This window comes from Gallus gallus, chromosome 2 (genome assembly GCF_016699485.2).
Source record: "Gallus gallus isolate bGalGal1 chromosome 2, bGalGal1.mat.broiler.GRCg7b, whole genome shotgun sequence".
Classification (NCBI taxonomy): domain Eukaryota; kingdom Metazoa; phylum Chordata; class Aves; order Galliformes; family Phasianidae; genus Gallus; species Gallus gallus.
The window spans coordinates 147,211,049-147,225,681 of NC_052533.1; the positions used below are offsets into that span (position 1 = coordinate 147,211,049).

A 14,633-nucleotide genomic window follows, 5' to 3' on the forward strand; every position below is an offset into this window, starting at 1 on the left:
TCCATCTAATGTGCTCTCCTCCACTGTCTTTCAGTACCTCCCATACCCAGCAACTAGGAACTATGGCTCAGTTCATAACTAAGCCCCTGGGAGACAGAAACTGAGTTGTTTTTGCACAGTTATTTGGGAAAACAGACATGCTTTGTGCAAATCCAACCACGCCAGATTCCTGCCCGCCAGCCCAGGGAGAAGTAGGCATGAAAACATGGCACAAATTTTGGGGATGCTGAGCCAACACATGTGGAAGCCCAACCTGCTGCCGCTTGCATCTTGCCTGATGTTGCCCAACTCAACATGAGTGACACAATCTGGCTCTCAGCTCACAGAGCCAGATTTGAAGGAACAAACATACCCTGTCACATTCCCTATCCAAGCACCTTTGCAGTGCAGGCTGTTTTTTCTTTTCCATGGGACCAGCCTCAGGCCATAAACCTGCAGAGGAGATGAGGTATGGTAAGAGTCTGCTCGTCATGGTGATGTCACCTTCTCCAGGAACTCATTCCACTGCAAATCCCAATCCAGGCTGGAGCTGGGCTTCCCCCCTGTTAAACCCAGGGGAATCCGCCCACAGGATCAAGAGGAGGTGGAGGGTGGAAAGAGATATAAAGCTACCCAGGAGCAGCTCAACTTTACTGCCCTAGTTGCACGGATCTACTCTCAGCATGAAGATGCCTCTGGTGGGACTGCTGCTTGGCCTGGCATGCATTGAGTTGGGTAAGACTGCTACATTCTTGACACTGTGGGGACCCTCTGAGAAATGCCTGGGAGGGGAGGGTAAAGGCAGCAATGCAGAAAGACCTGGTAGGACAAATGATGTTTTAATGTATTTGAGAATATTAACAGATAGAGGAAAAGGGATATTCATTCCTGGTGGGGAGAACTGTGATGCTTCTCATAGAGAGCAGAGAACAGACCCATGAGTGGTCTTCTGTCTCCCATTCCTGTTCTGGATCACACTGCATCTCAGGGTGGAGGGGACTGACATCAGTTTTTGTAAGGCTAAGGGGTGAATGACATGTGTACAGGGCTGCACAAGTGTGGGCGAGGTCTTTAGACACCGAGACAGAGATGGGTGAGAGTATGACAAATAACTCCAGGAACTTTGTGAATGTTAATGAAACCAATACATTCCAATCTTTACAGTAATTTCTAGATATTAGACGATAGGTAGAGATAGGAAATTCCTTTGCGTCTGTCTGGGTGTAGATTCTACTGGATCAGAGTCTTGGCCAAGCTGGTTGTAGACTCCAGTTATTGTTATGCTCTCTCTCTCTGTGATCTAATGCAAATATCTCCATTTCTTGTTAAATGGGTCATTCTTAGAGTGACACAAACATTGTGGCTTTCATCCTCTATCCCATGGTCACCAGAAATCCTTAGGTGGCCTTGATGGGACTCTGAGAGATCTCAAAGGAAAAGCAGCCTGGGTAGGAGTTGAACACTCTCAACTAGAGGCATTATTACATGGAGATCATTCACAGGGCTGCAAGTGAAAGATGGCTGAAAGGCATACACCTTGCAAACATTATGCACAGAAGTGTTGAGTCTTGTCCTCAAGCTACATTGTATTGTTTTATTCCTTTTATCCTCATTCTTCCTTCCCTATATCTCTGAAGCAAACCCAGATCTGGTTGAACATTTCATTTCCTTACGTGCTCTGGGTTGAACACACCATAGAGTTGAATCAAGAAAGGTGCAGTTACTTTTATACAGTTACTGTAATTTATTACATTTAAGTACGTTTGGGTTTTTTTTAGTTTGTTCTGTTTCTCCTTTCAAGGCACTTCACAGATGGTATATTACGTTTCTGCTTCCCTCCAGACTTGTTCTGGCTTTAATGGCATTGCCGAGGAGCTGACAGGGCAGGTTTTCATCCACTGGTCTTGAAGAAATTTACAGGAACAGAGTGGAATCAATGCCCTTTTCTTTATAGTTGAGGCTGAGGCAAATATGGCTTTTCTGGGAAGATGCAGTGGGAGGCAGCTGGGTTAGGCAGCACCTGAAGATCAGGAATACGCCTGTAGCAAGTGGATCTATTTGACTTGTGTCTATAACTGATTGCTCTTCTGTATTTCAAGTGTTGTACTGGCTTAATCAAAGAAATGTTCATTAAGTTTTAAGATCTACACAGGCTTTGAGATATAACAAGTCTTGAATCACAAGAGGTAATGCAGAAATAAGTGTCTGTTTCCTTAAAATATACGAATCCATACTTGGAACGTTTTTGTAAGTGGCCCAAGATAAATTACTAAACTTCCAGAAGTTTAAAATGAAGGAGTAGAAAGTGTCATTGGTCAGTGATGGACAATGGTTATTTGCCTTGGGTCAGGACATAGCACTTTCCTCAGTGTTCAATTCATCTCTTCTGCTCTGGTCCTGACAATTTTGGACTTTCCCCTTCTACTGCAATCTTTCCACAAAAGAAATGCCCCCACCTAGATTCACTGAAATAATAACGGGCAGAGGGATGATGGTTTTCTCACTTAAATCTGCTCTTAACTGGAATTAATTCCTCCAGAAAACATGATACAGTATTGTTCACCCATCCAAAATGGTGAGGTTTGGAAATCAACTCGACCCAAATATCACAGACCAGTTCCTCAGATGATTTGAACTGGCACTGCTCCACCCATACACCCATACATCCATACACCCATACACAAGCTGGTCCTTCACACCCAAAAGTATCCTTGTATTTGCAAGGCTGACAACTTTCCGATTTTTATCCCACGTGCACAACATGTTAAGATATCAAAAATATGCATTTAAAAAAAAAAAAAACATCTATTGTGGATCATTCCGAAATGATCCTCAAAAATCCTCAAACTGGGTAAACTCAAGCTAAAAAGTTCCTTCTACCTTTGCAAAGAGCATAGAGAAAACTTTGCAACATGAAGGTTCTGTTGCACGGCTGAGTTTTCCAAAAGTTGTGCTAAGAGAAATAGATGCCCTGGAAATCCATTTTGTTGCTGGGTGTTTAAACAACTGCCTTCAAAAATATTTATCCTTATCGCATAGTCCCAGGGGTTTCTCTATAACAGCAGAACTAGTGGCAAGAAAACATCATATTTCTGCTATTTTATCAATAGATGGCAGTGGATACATTTGCGTGGTTCATCAGCTGCTGCATTGCTGGAAGATGCCTGGCACAGAAAACATCAAACTGGGCTGTTTTCTGATGCAAAGTCACACCAGCATGACTCCAAAAAATATGCACACTCAGTATCTTTTGGCTGTGGATGGGCACGACTAGTAGTAAGACTTTTGAGCAACTGCTGTGATCAAGGCTTGCATATGTAAAGGTGTCCCTGTGTCAACATCCACCGCTTTGTAGTATCATCTCTTTTAAAAAAAAGCAGCAACAGCCCTGAAATGAAAGAGTTTTTAGGCCACGTTCAACCCTTAGGATCTCTGGTACAGCTCTGAAATTTAAATTCTGCTCTCAGTTACTAAGCTGTTCAGAAAACCTCCTAAATAAGCAGAATGGAGCCCTGGAAATTCAGCTTCGGTGACTGTCTGTGGCTGAAGGAACTACAGATGAATGCTGCTTTAAGCAGAAGGAGCTATTTCACTCACCGTACTGCAGTATCTCTTACACAGGATGCACAAAAAACAGAAGTGTCCTAATTCAGGTCAGATCAGTTCCCTAAATCTAAAATTTGACTCATTTTAAGGAAATGATACTATCTTATTCTTTAAGTCTGTAGAACAACAGCAAACTACCATGCTGTAATGCACATGAACAATCACAGCCATGGATTGGCCCCTAAACAGATGATGGGCCAAACCCCTCCAAAGATTCTATTAAAGCTGCTCAAGCAGAAGTTCCCTCTAAATCTGCTCTTTTCAGGCTGCTGAGCCCAAAAAGCAGTGATAATGTCCAATTCCCTGCAGTATCAACCTCATCCTTGGATGCTGGAGTTTGGTCTTTGCCCTTGACATATCCAAGTTTTGCCACTGCCTCCAGCTGTGTGTAGTTTCCAGGGTCTGTGCATTTTGAGTGGGGGGATGAAGCAGTTGCCATAACATATTCTCTACAATAGACTTGCTGTCTTTGCTTCTGTGACCAACTCAAAAATGTTCTGTTCCCCTCTGCAGCCCAGTCCTTGCAGTGCTACACATGCAAGGAGCCAACGGACATTTCCAAGTGCAGAACACCCACTGAATGTCCCCCAAAAGCCAAGGTGTGCACAACAACTCTGCACTCTGTAGACTTAGGTAAGTCTCATTGCTTTCTTTGAGTGGTGCTAGAATCATAGAATCATTAAGGTTTGAAGAGAACACTAACATCATCAAGCCCAGTCTTGACCCATCCATACCATGTCCACTAAACCATGTCCCTCAGTGCCAAACCTCCATGTTTCTTGAACACCTCCAGGAACAGTAGCTCCACCACTTCCCTGGGCAGTCTGTTCCACTACCTTACCACTCCTTCTGGAAGAATTTTTTCCTGATTTCTACTGCATCCAATATCCAATATCTTGGAGCAGAATGAATCCTTTGTGGGCCAAATAATCTTACAAACTTCCTCCATGCTTCCCTTTCCCCAGCTTGGGTTATTCTTTACTTCTCTGTAAGAGTCTAGGTGGGGTTATCCAGTGTAAGAAGGAGAAAAGTCCACTGAACTCAGAGCACACAGGATTCAACCCACTTAGTCTGTTTGGCCTTTCCTACCCCTATGCATTACAGATCCTAAAATGTCAGACAAACATATTGCACAGGGACTCCTTGTTTGTAGACATTCTCACTTAGCACCAGTGAGAAAAAAACATCAGCATGCTAGTGTTATACCAGTGCTTCTTGACATTTTCACTTCCTATGGAAGCTATTGCAGTAGCAACCCACCTGAACAAAACATACAGAAACTTGTGTTGCTTTTCTGCACTAGAATAAATAGGAAGGAGAGTGGGAGGCAGCAGGGAAAACCAGAGGACCTGCTGCTTCAAAGAGCAGTTTGGATTACAGGCACAGCACTAGTGGATTAAAGATGGTACCTCCTTTATTTGTCTTTGTTGATCTATGAACACTGTGCCTTCAAGTTCTGTCCATCGGACAAACCCAGCATTGCTCAAAGCCAGTTGTTTGCACTTCCCTTCACCATTTCTTTCTCTCTCTTCTCCTTCTCCTCCTTCTCCAATGCATTCATTCCAGGTTACCCATTTTTTGGCAACGTCACTGTCACAAGAAGCTGTGAAGAAGAGTGTATCACCTATGACGGGATAGGGTCAAATAGACCAACATCATGCTGCTACACCGACCTCTGCTCTGATGACACCAAGAGTAGCAAGGGGGAGAGAAGCAGTTCTGCAGCACTGGGTGTGATGGCCATGGTTTTTGGCACGCTCCTCCAGGGTGTTCTGTGATGTTGATGGATATCTGTGCTCCAGTCAAAGCATTCTCACTCCTCTCTCTGCCAAGATGCCTTGTGAACTTTGAGATGCCTTGGGAAAACTTCTTCACTCAAGCATGTCTTCACCCATCTTCAGCGCCGTGAATTCAACGGGATTCAAGCCAGGAGTTTGGGCATTCAGAACTAAAATCCTCAAATTTCCACTTTCCAGCTGATATAAACAGATATTCTTCACCTATGGTTGCTTCTGTTCTCCAGAACCCACATCTCACCTTGCAGCTTTCTTCACTGGGGAGCAAAGGTGGATAAAGAGCAGTGGCTCTGTGCAGCAGGAGGGACTGGGCAGTACCCCCAAGGCTTGGGGTGACCCCAGCAAGAACAGGAGCTGTACTCACATTGGACACGACAGATCTCCCCAGCTCCCACACAGTGTACATCTTTGACAATAACCTAATGCAAAACCCCCAAAATACCTGCAACTCTTCACCAGGATCTTGCTTTATTTTCTGTCTCCATTGGGTGCTATCTCCTGAGCCAGACGGATGTTGGAACCTTCCCAGTACTCAACAAGGTGCAGCATGCAATTGAAGGGAGCTGGCTCAGAATATGTTAAGCTGTCCATAATAAGTTATGGAATGAGTTCAGAAGGGCTCAGCCTTCATGCATGGAGATAGGATGTATTTCTGAAAAGCTTAAAAGATGTTCAGGATGAAGAACCCAAGGCTAGCTAAACTGATAAAAGCAAATCAAGGAGTTTGGGTAGAACAAACTCCCATCATCCCTTTGCCTGAGCTCAGCTTGCAATCAGAGCCCTTGGCTTTCTCCTTCCAGACGTTTCGCTGACTGTTTCAAGCAATTTCTCCTGTTATTCTGACCTTCCCCATTCCTTCACAGCAGGGGTGACAGGAAAGGAAAAGTAATGATTATTCCAGACCTCAGCTCTGGGAAAAGTCAATGGCTCCACTCAGTGCTGGAGATTTGCTCTGATTCTCCCTTGGAGCAACTGCAAAATTTGGTTTCAGTGCTTTGACTGCTGTAAAAACAGGAGTGGAAGCAGATCCAAACAAGTTAGGCATGCCCAGCTTATAGATTTTTTGGGAAGGGAAAGCTGAGGAACATGTGTTTCTCTCTAGTCTTATCCTTTGGATTATTCAGAGAACGAAAGAGGAAAAGGGCAGCATGGGTACATCCCATGAACTGTCCTAACACGTTCATAATGTTCCTGCCATGTCCTCTGTGGCAAACTCAGTTTTCACTCTATCTCCATAACAGACATCTAGGAAAAAAACTTCATCTAGGAAAATCTAAGAGTAAGAAGGGGGCTTTCTGGAATAAGAACCCAGTGAATAAAGTTGGATCCTCCAGTTTTCAGCGTTCAGTGTCTTTCTTGTGTGCTCAGTATGTCTTTGGAAAGTTTCCTGCACATCAGGATCTGGATAAGGAGAGAAGTGCCAGGGAGGGGGAAAGCTACAGAAGAGAACAAACAGAGGAGAGGAGAAACACTCCTTGCAAGAGCTAGATTAAAGGCTGGTGGGAGAGAAGGGGGAGGAGGGTAGTAGAAGGCTAAAAGACTATGAATGGTTACAGAATGCTTATTTAGGGCATGTACAGGGAAAAGTGGGATTTTTTCCCTTGTCTTGCAGGAAACAAGGGGAGAACAATTGAACTCAGCTCTGCAAGGTGAGTAGGTGGCTGGGAATGAGGATGCTGTGGGTGGGGACCAATGCCTTCCTTGTGTCACTGGTGCTGGTGGTGAGCATCCTGCATCTCACTGCACTGACAATCTCCTGCTTCCTGGGATTTCCCTGATGATGCAGCTCTGTTGCCAAAGCATCAAGCATCTAATGAGGAAAATAGAGCAGAAAGCTCAAAGCACTTGTAATACATTCCTGTTTAAGGCAAGTCTTTAGCACAATGTGTCAAAGGTGCAAAATTTCACAGCAATATTCATCTGTTCATGCTCTGCTGGTCCTAAGCCACAGGACAAACAGCTTGCAAGGGAGCCCTTGCAAAGTTTAATTCACATCAAACTTCTGCTTCTGTTATTGCTTTTATTTATTCTGTCTGCTTTATCTCTGGGAATTAAACTCAGTGAGAACCACTGCCCCAGTAAATGCAGAATACTGCCAGGAGATTCAAAGGTATTTGAAGAATTCTGCATCACTGGGTCAAGTGGACATATGGAGGTAGAAGTTTAAATATAGGCTGAATAAAATAGAACAGAGAGATAAGTGTCTCTAAAGGGACATAAAAAGATGTGCAGCCCCTCGACATGAGGCTAGAGCACTGCTGTAACTGGAGGATTTTACCTGCCCCTCTGCAGGCTTGTCTCCTTTGATTGTTGGACTAGATGATATTAGTGGTTTTGTCCAACCTTAATGATTCTATGATTCTCAGCAATCACTTTGTGCAGAGACAGGGATATTATCTCTAGACCTGAGGGCATTCCTTGATCCATAATGCTTTCTCTGGACTAGCAGTTGCCTTTTCCACCATCTTCCAGCAATTCTGCAAATGTGGGGCAGCCCTACAGATGTATGATCCTTATCACTCACTTTCAAATCTGGAGGCAAAGTTTTCATGCATTCAGGAATTAAAGAACAAAGCAAAATAGAGTGAAATTTCATGGAGACATCTGAACATCCAGTTGTTGGGGGTATTCAAACTGGTATACTCAGCTGAGTTTTGCCTCCAGCCAACTCTCAGGGCTATATGTTCTTTGGCTTGATGGCCTTTCACTGTGGTCTACATGACTCAAAGGTGGAGTAAGCACTTCAGAGGTTTGTTCATCTTATGGAAACACAGTGTACGCACAAACCTGGCTTGAGCTGAGTCATCAGAGCAGGTCCATGGCAACCTGTGGGTCTTAGTCCCAGAATCACAAGGGGAGGGCAGCACAGTCACTGATGTCATTTAGCTGGAATTCAGTAAGGCCTTTGACACAATTCCCAGTAACATCCTTCTCTCCAAATTGGAAAGATATGGATTGGATGGGTGCACTGTTCAATGGATGATGAAATGTCTGCAGGTTCAAACCCAGAGAGTGGGGGTCAATGGTTCAATGCCTGGATGGAGATCAGTGATGAGTGCTGTCCCACAGAGGTCAGTACTGAGACTGATGCTCTTTAACATCTTCATCAGTGACATCAACAGTGGGATTGAGTGCACACTCAGCGAGTTTGCAGATGACACCAAGCTGTGGGGTCCAGTTGACATGTCCAAGGGGTGGGATGCCATCCTGAGAGATCTAGACAGGCTGAGCAGTGGGACCAGGAGAACCTCATGAGGTTCAACAAAGCCAAGTGCCGAAGTCACACACTTGGGTCATGGCAACCCCAGCTGTTTGTACAAGCTGGGGTACAAAAGGATAGAGCACAGCTCTGCCAAAAAGGACCTGAGGGTACTGGTGGATGGGAAGCTGGATGTGAACCAGTAATGTGCCCTTGCAGCCAAGAAAGCCAGTCCTATCCTGGGCTGCATTAAAAGGAATGTGGCCAGCGGGGTACAGGAGCTGATCCTGCCCCTCTACTCTGCACTGCTGAGACCTCATCTGGTGTACTGCCTCCAGATATGGAGTCCTCAGTACAGGAGAGATATTCACCTGTTGGAGAAAGTCCAGAGGGTGCCACAAAAATGACCCAAGGGATGGAACACTTTGCCTACGAGAACAGGCTGAGAGAGCTGGGGCTGTTCAGCCTGAAGAAGAAAAGGCTCTGGGGAGACCTGATAGTAGCCTTCCAATATGTAAAGGGGGATTTGAAGAAAGAAGGGGACAAACTCTTTAGCAGGGTCTGCTGTGATAGGACAAGGGGAAACTGTTTCAAACTAAAGGAGGAGAGATTTAGATGAGATATAAGGGAAAAGTTTTTTAGGATAAAATTGATGAGGCAGTGGAATGGGTTGCCCAGAGATGTGATGCATGCCCTATCCCTGGAGACATTCAAGGTCAGGCTGGATGAGGCTCTGAAGAATCTAATCTAGATGTAGATATCTCTGTTCATTACAGGGGTGTTGGACTAGGTGGCCTTTAAAGGTCTATTTCAACTCAAATGATTCTGTGATTCTACTTCCTACCCAAATTATGTGATATTAGCTAGAAAATGATAAAAAAAAATACTGGAGAGAATGATTCCAGTGTCTCAGTAAGCTAAAATTTGGACTTGCATTCAGTCCTGCTGCTTAGAATCCCATGAAGGCACCAGTGGTGCCACACAAACACTGTGATTAATACTTAGAGAGCCGTGGTTTCCAGCAGTGATCATTTGCAGTTCCTTTCCACAAGTCACAGCAGGACATTGTTCACATCATGCATAGATGTGAGAGGTGGTAGTTATCCTGGCATGCCCTGATTGCAGCCTGGCTCAGGCTGCAAGGTGGGAAACACCAGGAGATGTTTTGCTGCTTGATCTCTTTTAATTTGATATATTTTTTCTTCCCAGGGAAGAAGGGAAAGAGAGAAAAATAAACCCATATAGCTCCCATGGAAGGTGCATTAATCCTATTGGGTCTGAAAGTAATAAAGAGACAAGGGGAGAAATTATTGCAAAACTCCAAGAAAAGGGGGAAAAGAGGGAGATATTTGCACAGCCCAGACGTTTAAAATAAAATAGATCTTTGATGTAACCTAATAGAGAAGGAACTTGTAGTTCTTGCTAAAAATACCTATCTAGAACATAAATATACATTAGCACGTAGCTGCAAGGCTTATGGAGTTATCTGCCATAGTCTTATATTTACAGATAGGGATTTAAATGTTTAATACTGCACATTCAAAAGAAAGACACTTCATCTGAAGTAGTTATTAATTATAGAAGGCACTTGGCAGGACTGAAAGAACAGCAGAAGAAATACCATTTTCAATATCATTTCCAAATTATTTTTTATCCAAAAATCCATCATGTGCTTTTTTTTTCTTTCTTTCTTAAAATAGATCAGTTTTTCCATATTAGGCCATCGGTGACTTGAAATGACTGCCTCTTACACACCAGCACGTCCTTTCTTTTTTCAGTACAGCCCCAGGTCTAAGACTAAAGCAAACCCCAGCAATACGAGGTGAAAAAATCCTGAAGTAGATATGTTGAGGAAGTAGGGAGGCAAGCATCGTGGCTGGTATCTCAATTCAGCAAAGTCATTTAGGGTCACTTCAAGTTCATTAATTCAAGAGGGATGGTCTTGAGTACTGCAGAAGGATGGGGCAGGTAGACCTTGTTGGCAGTGACTGCCTTCCTTATTTCCTAGCATTATAGGCCCAAGTTTGCCATGAGGTTTTTTAAAAAAATATAAGGATTCGATCATTCTGTGCCCTATCTGAGGCTGGTCTGGATCAGTGAGAATGTAGTCCTAAACTCTTTCACCAGTCAACATCTATTACACACTCACGGATAGTATGTGGTATGACCCATGTCATACATGGGTACCTCCAAACAAGGTACTGCAACAAATCTTTAGTGACGACTTAGATTTAAGCAAATTCCTCTTGAACACTTTGGTGAAATCCTTGCAAATTCATGAAATTAAAGCAAATTGAATGTCCTGGTATATTAAACTCATGGGTTTCAGAACCCAATCTTCTGGAACACTCCAGGCTCCTTTTGGCCGGCACGTCTCTCAGTCCAAAGGGCGATAATATCCTTCATGTTGAACTTCTTCCTATTGCAAGAGCAATTTGATATGCCCACCAACACCACAACATTTCCCAACTCTTGTTTTAACCCACAGCCTTGGCTTGGAGTCATTGGTGTTTGGAGAAGGAGCCCTAACTTCTACCTTGTTGAAATCTGTGGCATGAAGATCCCTTCATCTCCTTGCAAAACAAATTATTTTTGTCCAAAAGTCTGGGAATGGAAGACTGCTTGGTAAAGGAGAGACATCAAGGTGCTTCGGTTTTTGCATTTGCTTCTTCAGTGCCTTTGGACTTGCAACAAGGTGGGTAAGGAGCACCCTTGAACATCTGGGAGATGTTTTCCACCTTCTTTGAGCCCAGCTGTTATGTATGCACCTTCACTACTCAACTGGTGTCCTTGTAAACACGGGATAAAAGCAAGCCTGAATTTGTTTTTCAGCTTTTCTGACTGCTGCCCATCTCCTGGCTCTGGGGAGAGAGAACACAGGGGAAGGGATGTTTTCAGTGTAAAGATATTTGAATGGTGTTCCTCATGCATAGGAAGGCAGTCTAGGTGCTTTTACTGCTAACATCAAGGAGCACCTCCAAAGACTTTCAAGCTAATAAGAATCAACCTCCATACTTATTTATTGTTATCACTTCTTTCCAGAAAACAATTAATCTGAAATATATTCATGTTTATTACACTGCTGGCAGAAGCCATTCCAAATCCTCCCTTTCCTGTAGGAAAACACATTTGTAATGAAACATTTCTCTTTCTTCTTGTTCTAAGATGGTGTTTCTGTGGGCCCTCTGAGATGGCTAAACAAATCACCATGTGCGGATCTCGTTCTGGAAAATGCACTTTCCAACCACAGTACTTTTCATTCATTGTGATAATGTCATCTTCTAGCCGTGGTTTTCTCTGATCCAAGCTACGTGCAAGATCTCATGAGCTAGAAGGCCTTCACTAAAAAGATCCTTAGGGGATTTGTTGTTTCACCAGTCTCCCAAGACAGACTTGTTTTGAATAAAGGAGATGAGTGATGTTTGATTTAGGCAGTCTCTGAGACAGAATATTACTGCTTTCTGGAGACAGTTCATTAATCATAATCTGATGGAAAAACCCAGACAACCATCTCATTGTAGTCCCTTGCTGTACTGGCTCTGTTGAATGGGGCAGGGAAAAAGAATGGTATGCAACAATCAAGAAATGAGGATGCATGCACAAGGCTGAGAATCAGTTTTCAGGATACCTCAGAAAAATCCCTCCAAACTCCTTGGAAAAAGGTTGGCAGGCATAGGACATTTTTCACATACAATAAAGTGCAATTGCTGCCAGGCTGCTGTTCTAACAAGCTGCAAGGTCTGTGGGAAAGAAATATCAAGCGTGTGCAGTCAAGCACTAACTTTCTGATAAAGGAATGATTGTTTGTTCACACAAGTGCATCTAGGCCCTATAGAAAAATCTGTGCCATGAGATAAACATCAATAAAGTGTAAATGGAAATCTTTTCTTTTCTTTTTTTTCTCTTCTCTTCTCTTCTCTTCTCTTCTCTTCTCTTCTCTTCTCTTCTCTTCTCTTCTCTTCTCTTCTCTTCTCTTCTCTTCTCTTCTCTTCTCTTCTCTTCTCTTCTCTTCTCTTCTCTTCTCTTCTCTTCTCTTCTCTTCTCTTCTCTCCTCTCCTCTCCTCTCCTCTCCTCTCCTCTCCTCTCCTCTCCTCTCCTCTCCTCTCCTCTCCTCTCCTCTCCTCTCCTCTCCTCTCCTCTCCTCTCCTCTCCTCTCCTCTCCTCTCCTCTCCTCTCCTCTCCTCTCCTCTCCTCTCCTCTCCTCCTCTTCTTTCTTCCCTTCTCCTTTCTTCCCTTCTTCTCCCCTCCCCTCCCCTCCCCTCCTTTTTCCTCCTCTCCCTTCCCTTTCCCTCCCTTTCCCTCCCCTCCCCTCCCCTCCTTTCCCTTTCCCTCCCCTCCCTTCCGTTTTCCCTCCCTTCCCTTTTCCCTTCCCTTCCCTTTTCCCTTCCCTTCCCTTCCCTTCCCTTCCCTTCCCTTCCCTTCCCTTCCCTTCCCATGTACAGCAGAGCCTGTATTTTGGAAAGTCCAGGGCACCAGGAGCACAGTCAGGTCTGTCTTTATGTATAGTGCATGGATATTCCTCTGTTACTGTTTCTTCTTAGATGCTCAGTAATCTCATTTGTTTACTTTGGCATGAGCTGAACAGTCCTGGACTCTAAGGGAGATTTAATGAGATTTATGATATTGTGTAATCACACAGAGTTTGAAGTAACATGTGACAATAAGGAGTAGGTGCATCTAAAGTTAATCTGGGAGATGCCTCTTCTGCACTAAGGTACCAGGAAGTGGTCAAGCATTACATGTACACCCACAGAATTTTCAGTTGCTTGTGTCTACCCAAGATTCATTTTTGGGAAAATGGAGTGACATTGAATCATTAGTGACAAAGAATCATCAAGGTTGGAAAAGACCTCCAAGATCATCATGTCAAACCATTGATCCATCCCACTATGCCCACTGAACCCATCCCTCACTGCCACATCTCCATGGTTTTTGAACACCTCCAGGGATGGTAACTTTGCCACTTCCATGAGCAGCCTGTTCTAACGCTTTCCCACTTTTTCTAAGAAGACATTTTTTCCTGCTGTCCGACCTCAGAGGTGCAACAGGTCGAACCAACACCTGAGAAAACAGCTTATAAGAAAAACAGGTCCATGGGATGTCTGCAGCTACTGAAATGCAGCACTGTTAATTCTAATGTGTTTCTTCTTTATTATTATTATTCCTCAGGAGGCATTATTCCCCTTTATTTTTGGTACCAAGATGTAGGTTTCCATTATAAATAGTTGCATATTCTAATTCAGTCTGATAACTAGGACAAAGATGTGCTGAGCTTCCAGACTTAGGCTTCAGGAGATCAAGAATACATTTCCAGCCAAGCTTCACACTTCCTGAGAGCTCTTTATCTTGGGAAAAACTTGCTGCTCTGCATCTGGAAAGTTTCCTGAGCTCCTTGGATACAATCACAATGTAATCACTCTTTGCCGAGCTGACAAATCATAGAAACAACACTTTGAAGCTCTATAGCAGCTTTCCCTCAGAGGCTGAATTTAGGCACAAGGGTTCCCACATCAAAGCTGGGTGATAAATATTCTTCCCATTTTACAGCCGTGACATAAGCCTGTGTGTTTTTGTATGTGACAATGAAACAAAACCTTCTGTAAAAATTAAAAATAAAACTACTGCTGTTTGTGAACACTTTTAAATGATTAATTACTTCAAAGAAAATCAGAAGCAGGTTACAAACTTGTTCCAACAAGCAGAAACACTTCTATTTGTAAAAATATTGTTCAACCATGAATAAGGGAGGGCCAATGGATCAGGGCAACTGTGAGATTAATTACAGAATCATAGAACTGCAGAGGTTGGAAGGGATCTCTAAGGACCATCAAGTCCACCCCCAAAATGAAAAATAGCTCAGTTCCCATCCCACCTCCAAACAACTGCAGCCTGGGGAGTCTCTCAACTTATATAATTTACTGTGGACTTTGGATCAGGAGTTCAATCTACATGTTTCCCAGCTGCTTGTTTGTACAAAGAAACACTTCTGATCATGCTGCTGCAATGGTGCTGGCGAAGGAAATGGCACGTGGGATCTGTTCACCTGCAAAATG

General features: G+C 43.6%; 1 protein-coding gene across 1 annotated transcript; it reads left to right on the top strand.

The window, feature by feature from the left end:
• The first annotated feature begins 631 nt into the window (after positions 1-631).
• LOC101747868 (ly6/PLAUR domain-containing protein 2-like) lies at positions 632-6,714 on the top strand. Its single transcript, XM_004940078.5, has 3 exons — positions 632-714; positions 4,099-4,218; positions 5,152-6,714. Exons 1-3 carry the CDS (start codon positions 663-665, stop codon positions 5,361-5,363), a joined length of 384 nt encoding a protein of 127 aa, XP_004940135.1. The 5' UTR covers positions 632-662; the 3' UTR covers positions 5,364-6,714.
• Positions 6,715-14,633: the final 7,919 nt, after the last annotated feature.

Excerpts from the sequence above, each read along its gene's own strand:
- LOC101747868 (XM_004940078.5), top strand. The coding sequence starts at position 663 with ATGAAGATGCCTCTGGTGGGACTGCTGCTTGGCCTGGCATGCATTGAG. Across the intron at positions 715-4,098 it reads CCTGGCATGCATTGAGTTGG|CCCAGTCCTTGCAGTGCTAC; the intron begins GTAAGACTGCTA and ends TCCCCTCTGCAG. Across the intron at positions 4,219-5,151 it reads TCTGCACTCTGTAGACTTAG|GTTACCCATTTTTTGGCAAC; the intron begins GTAAGTCTCATT and ends CATTCATTCCAG.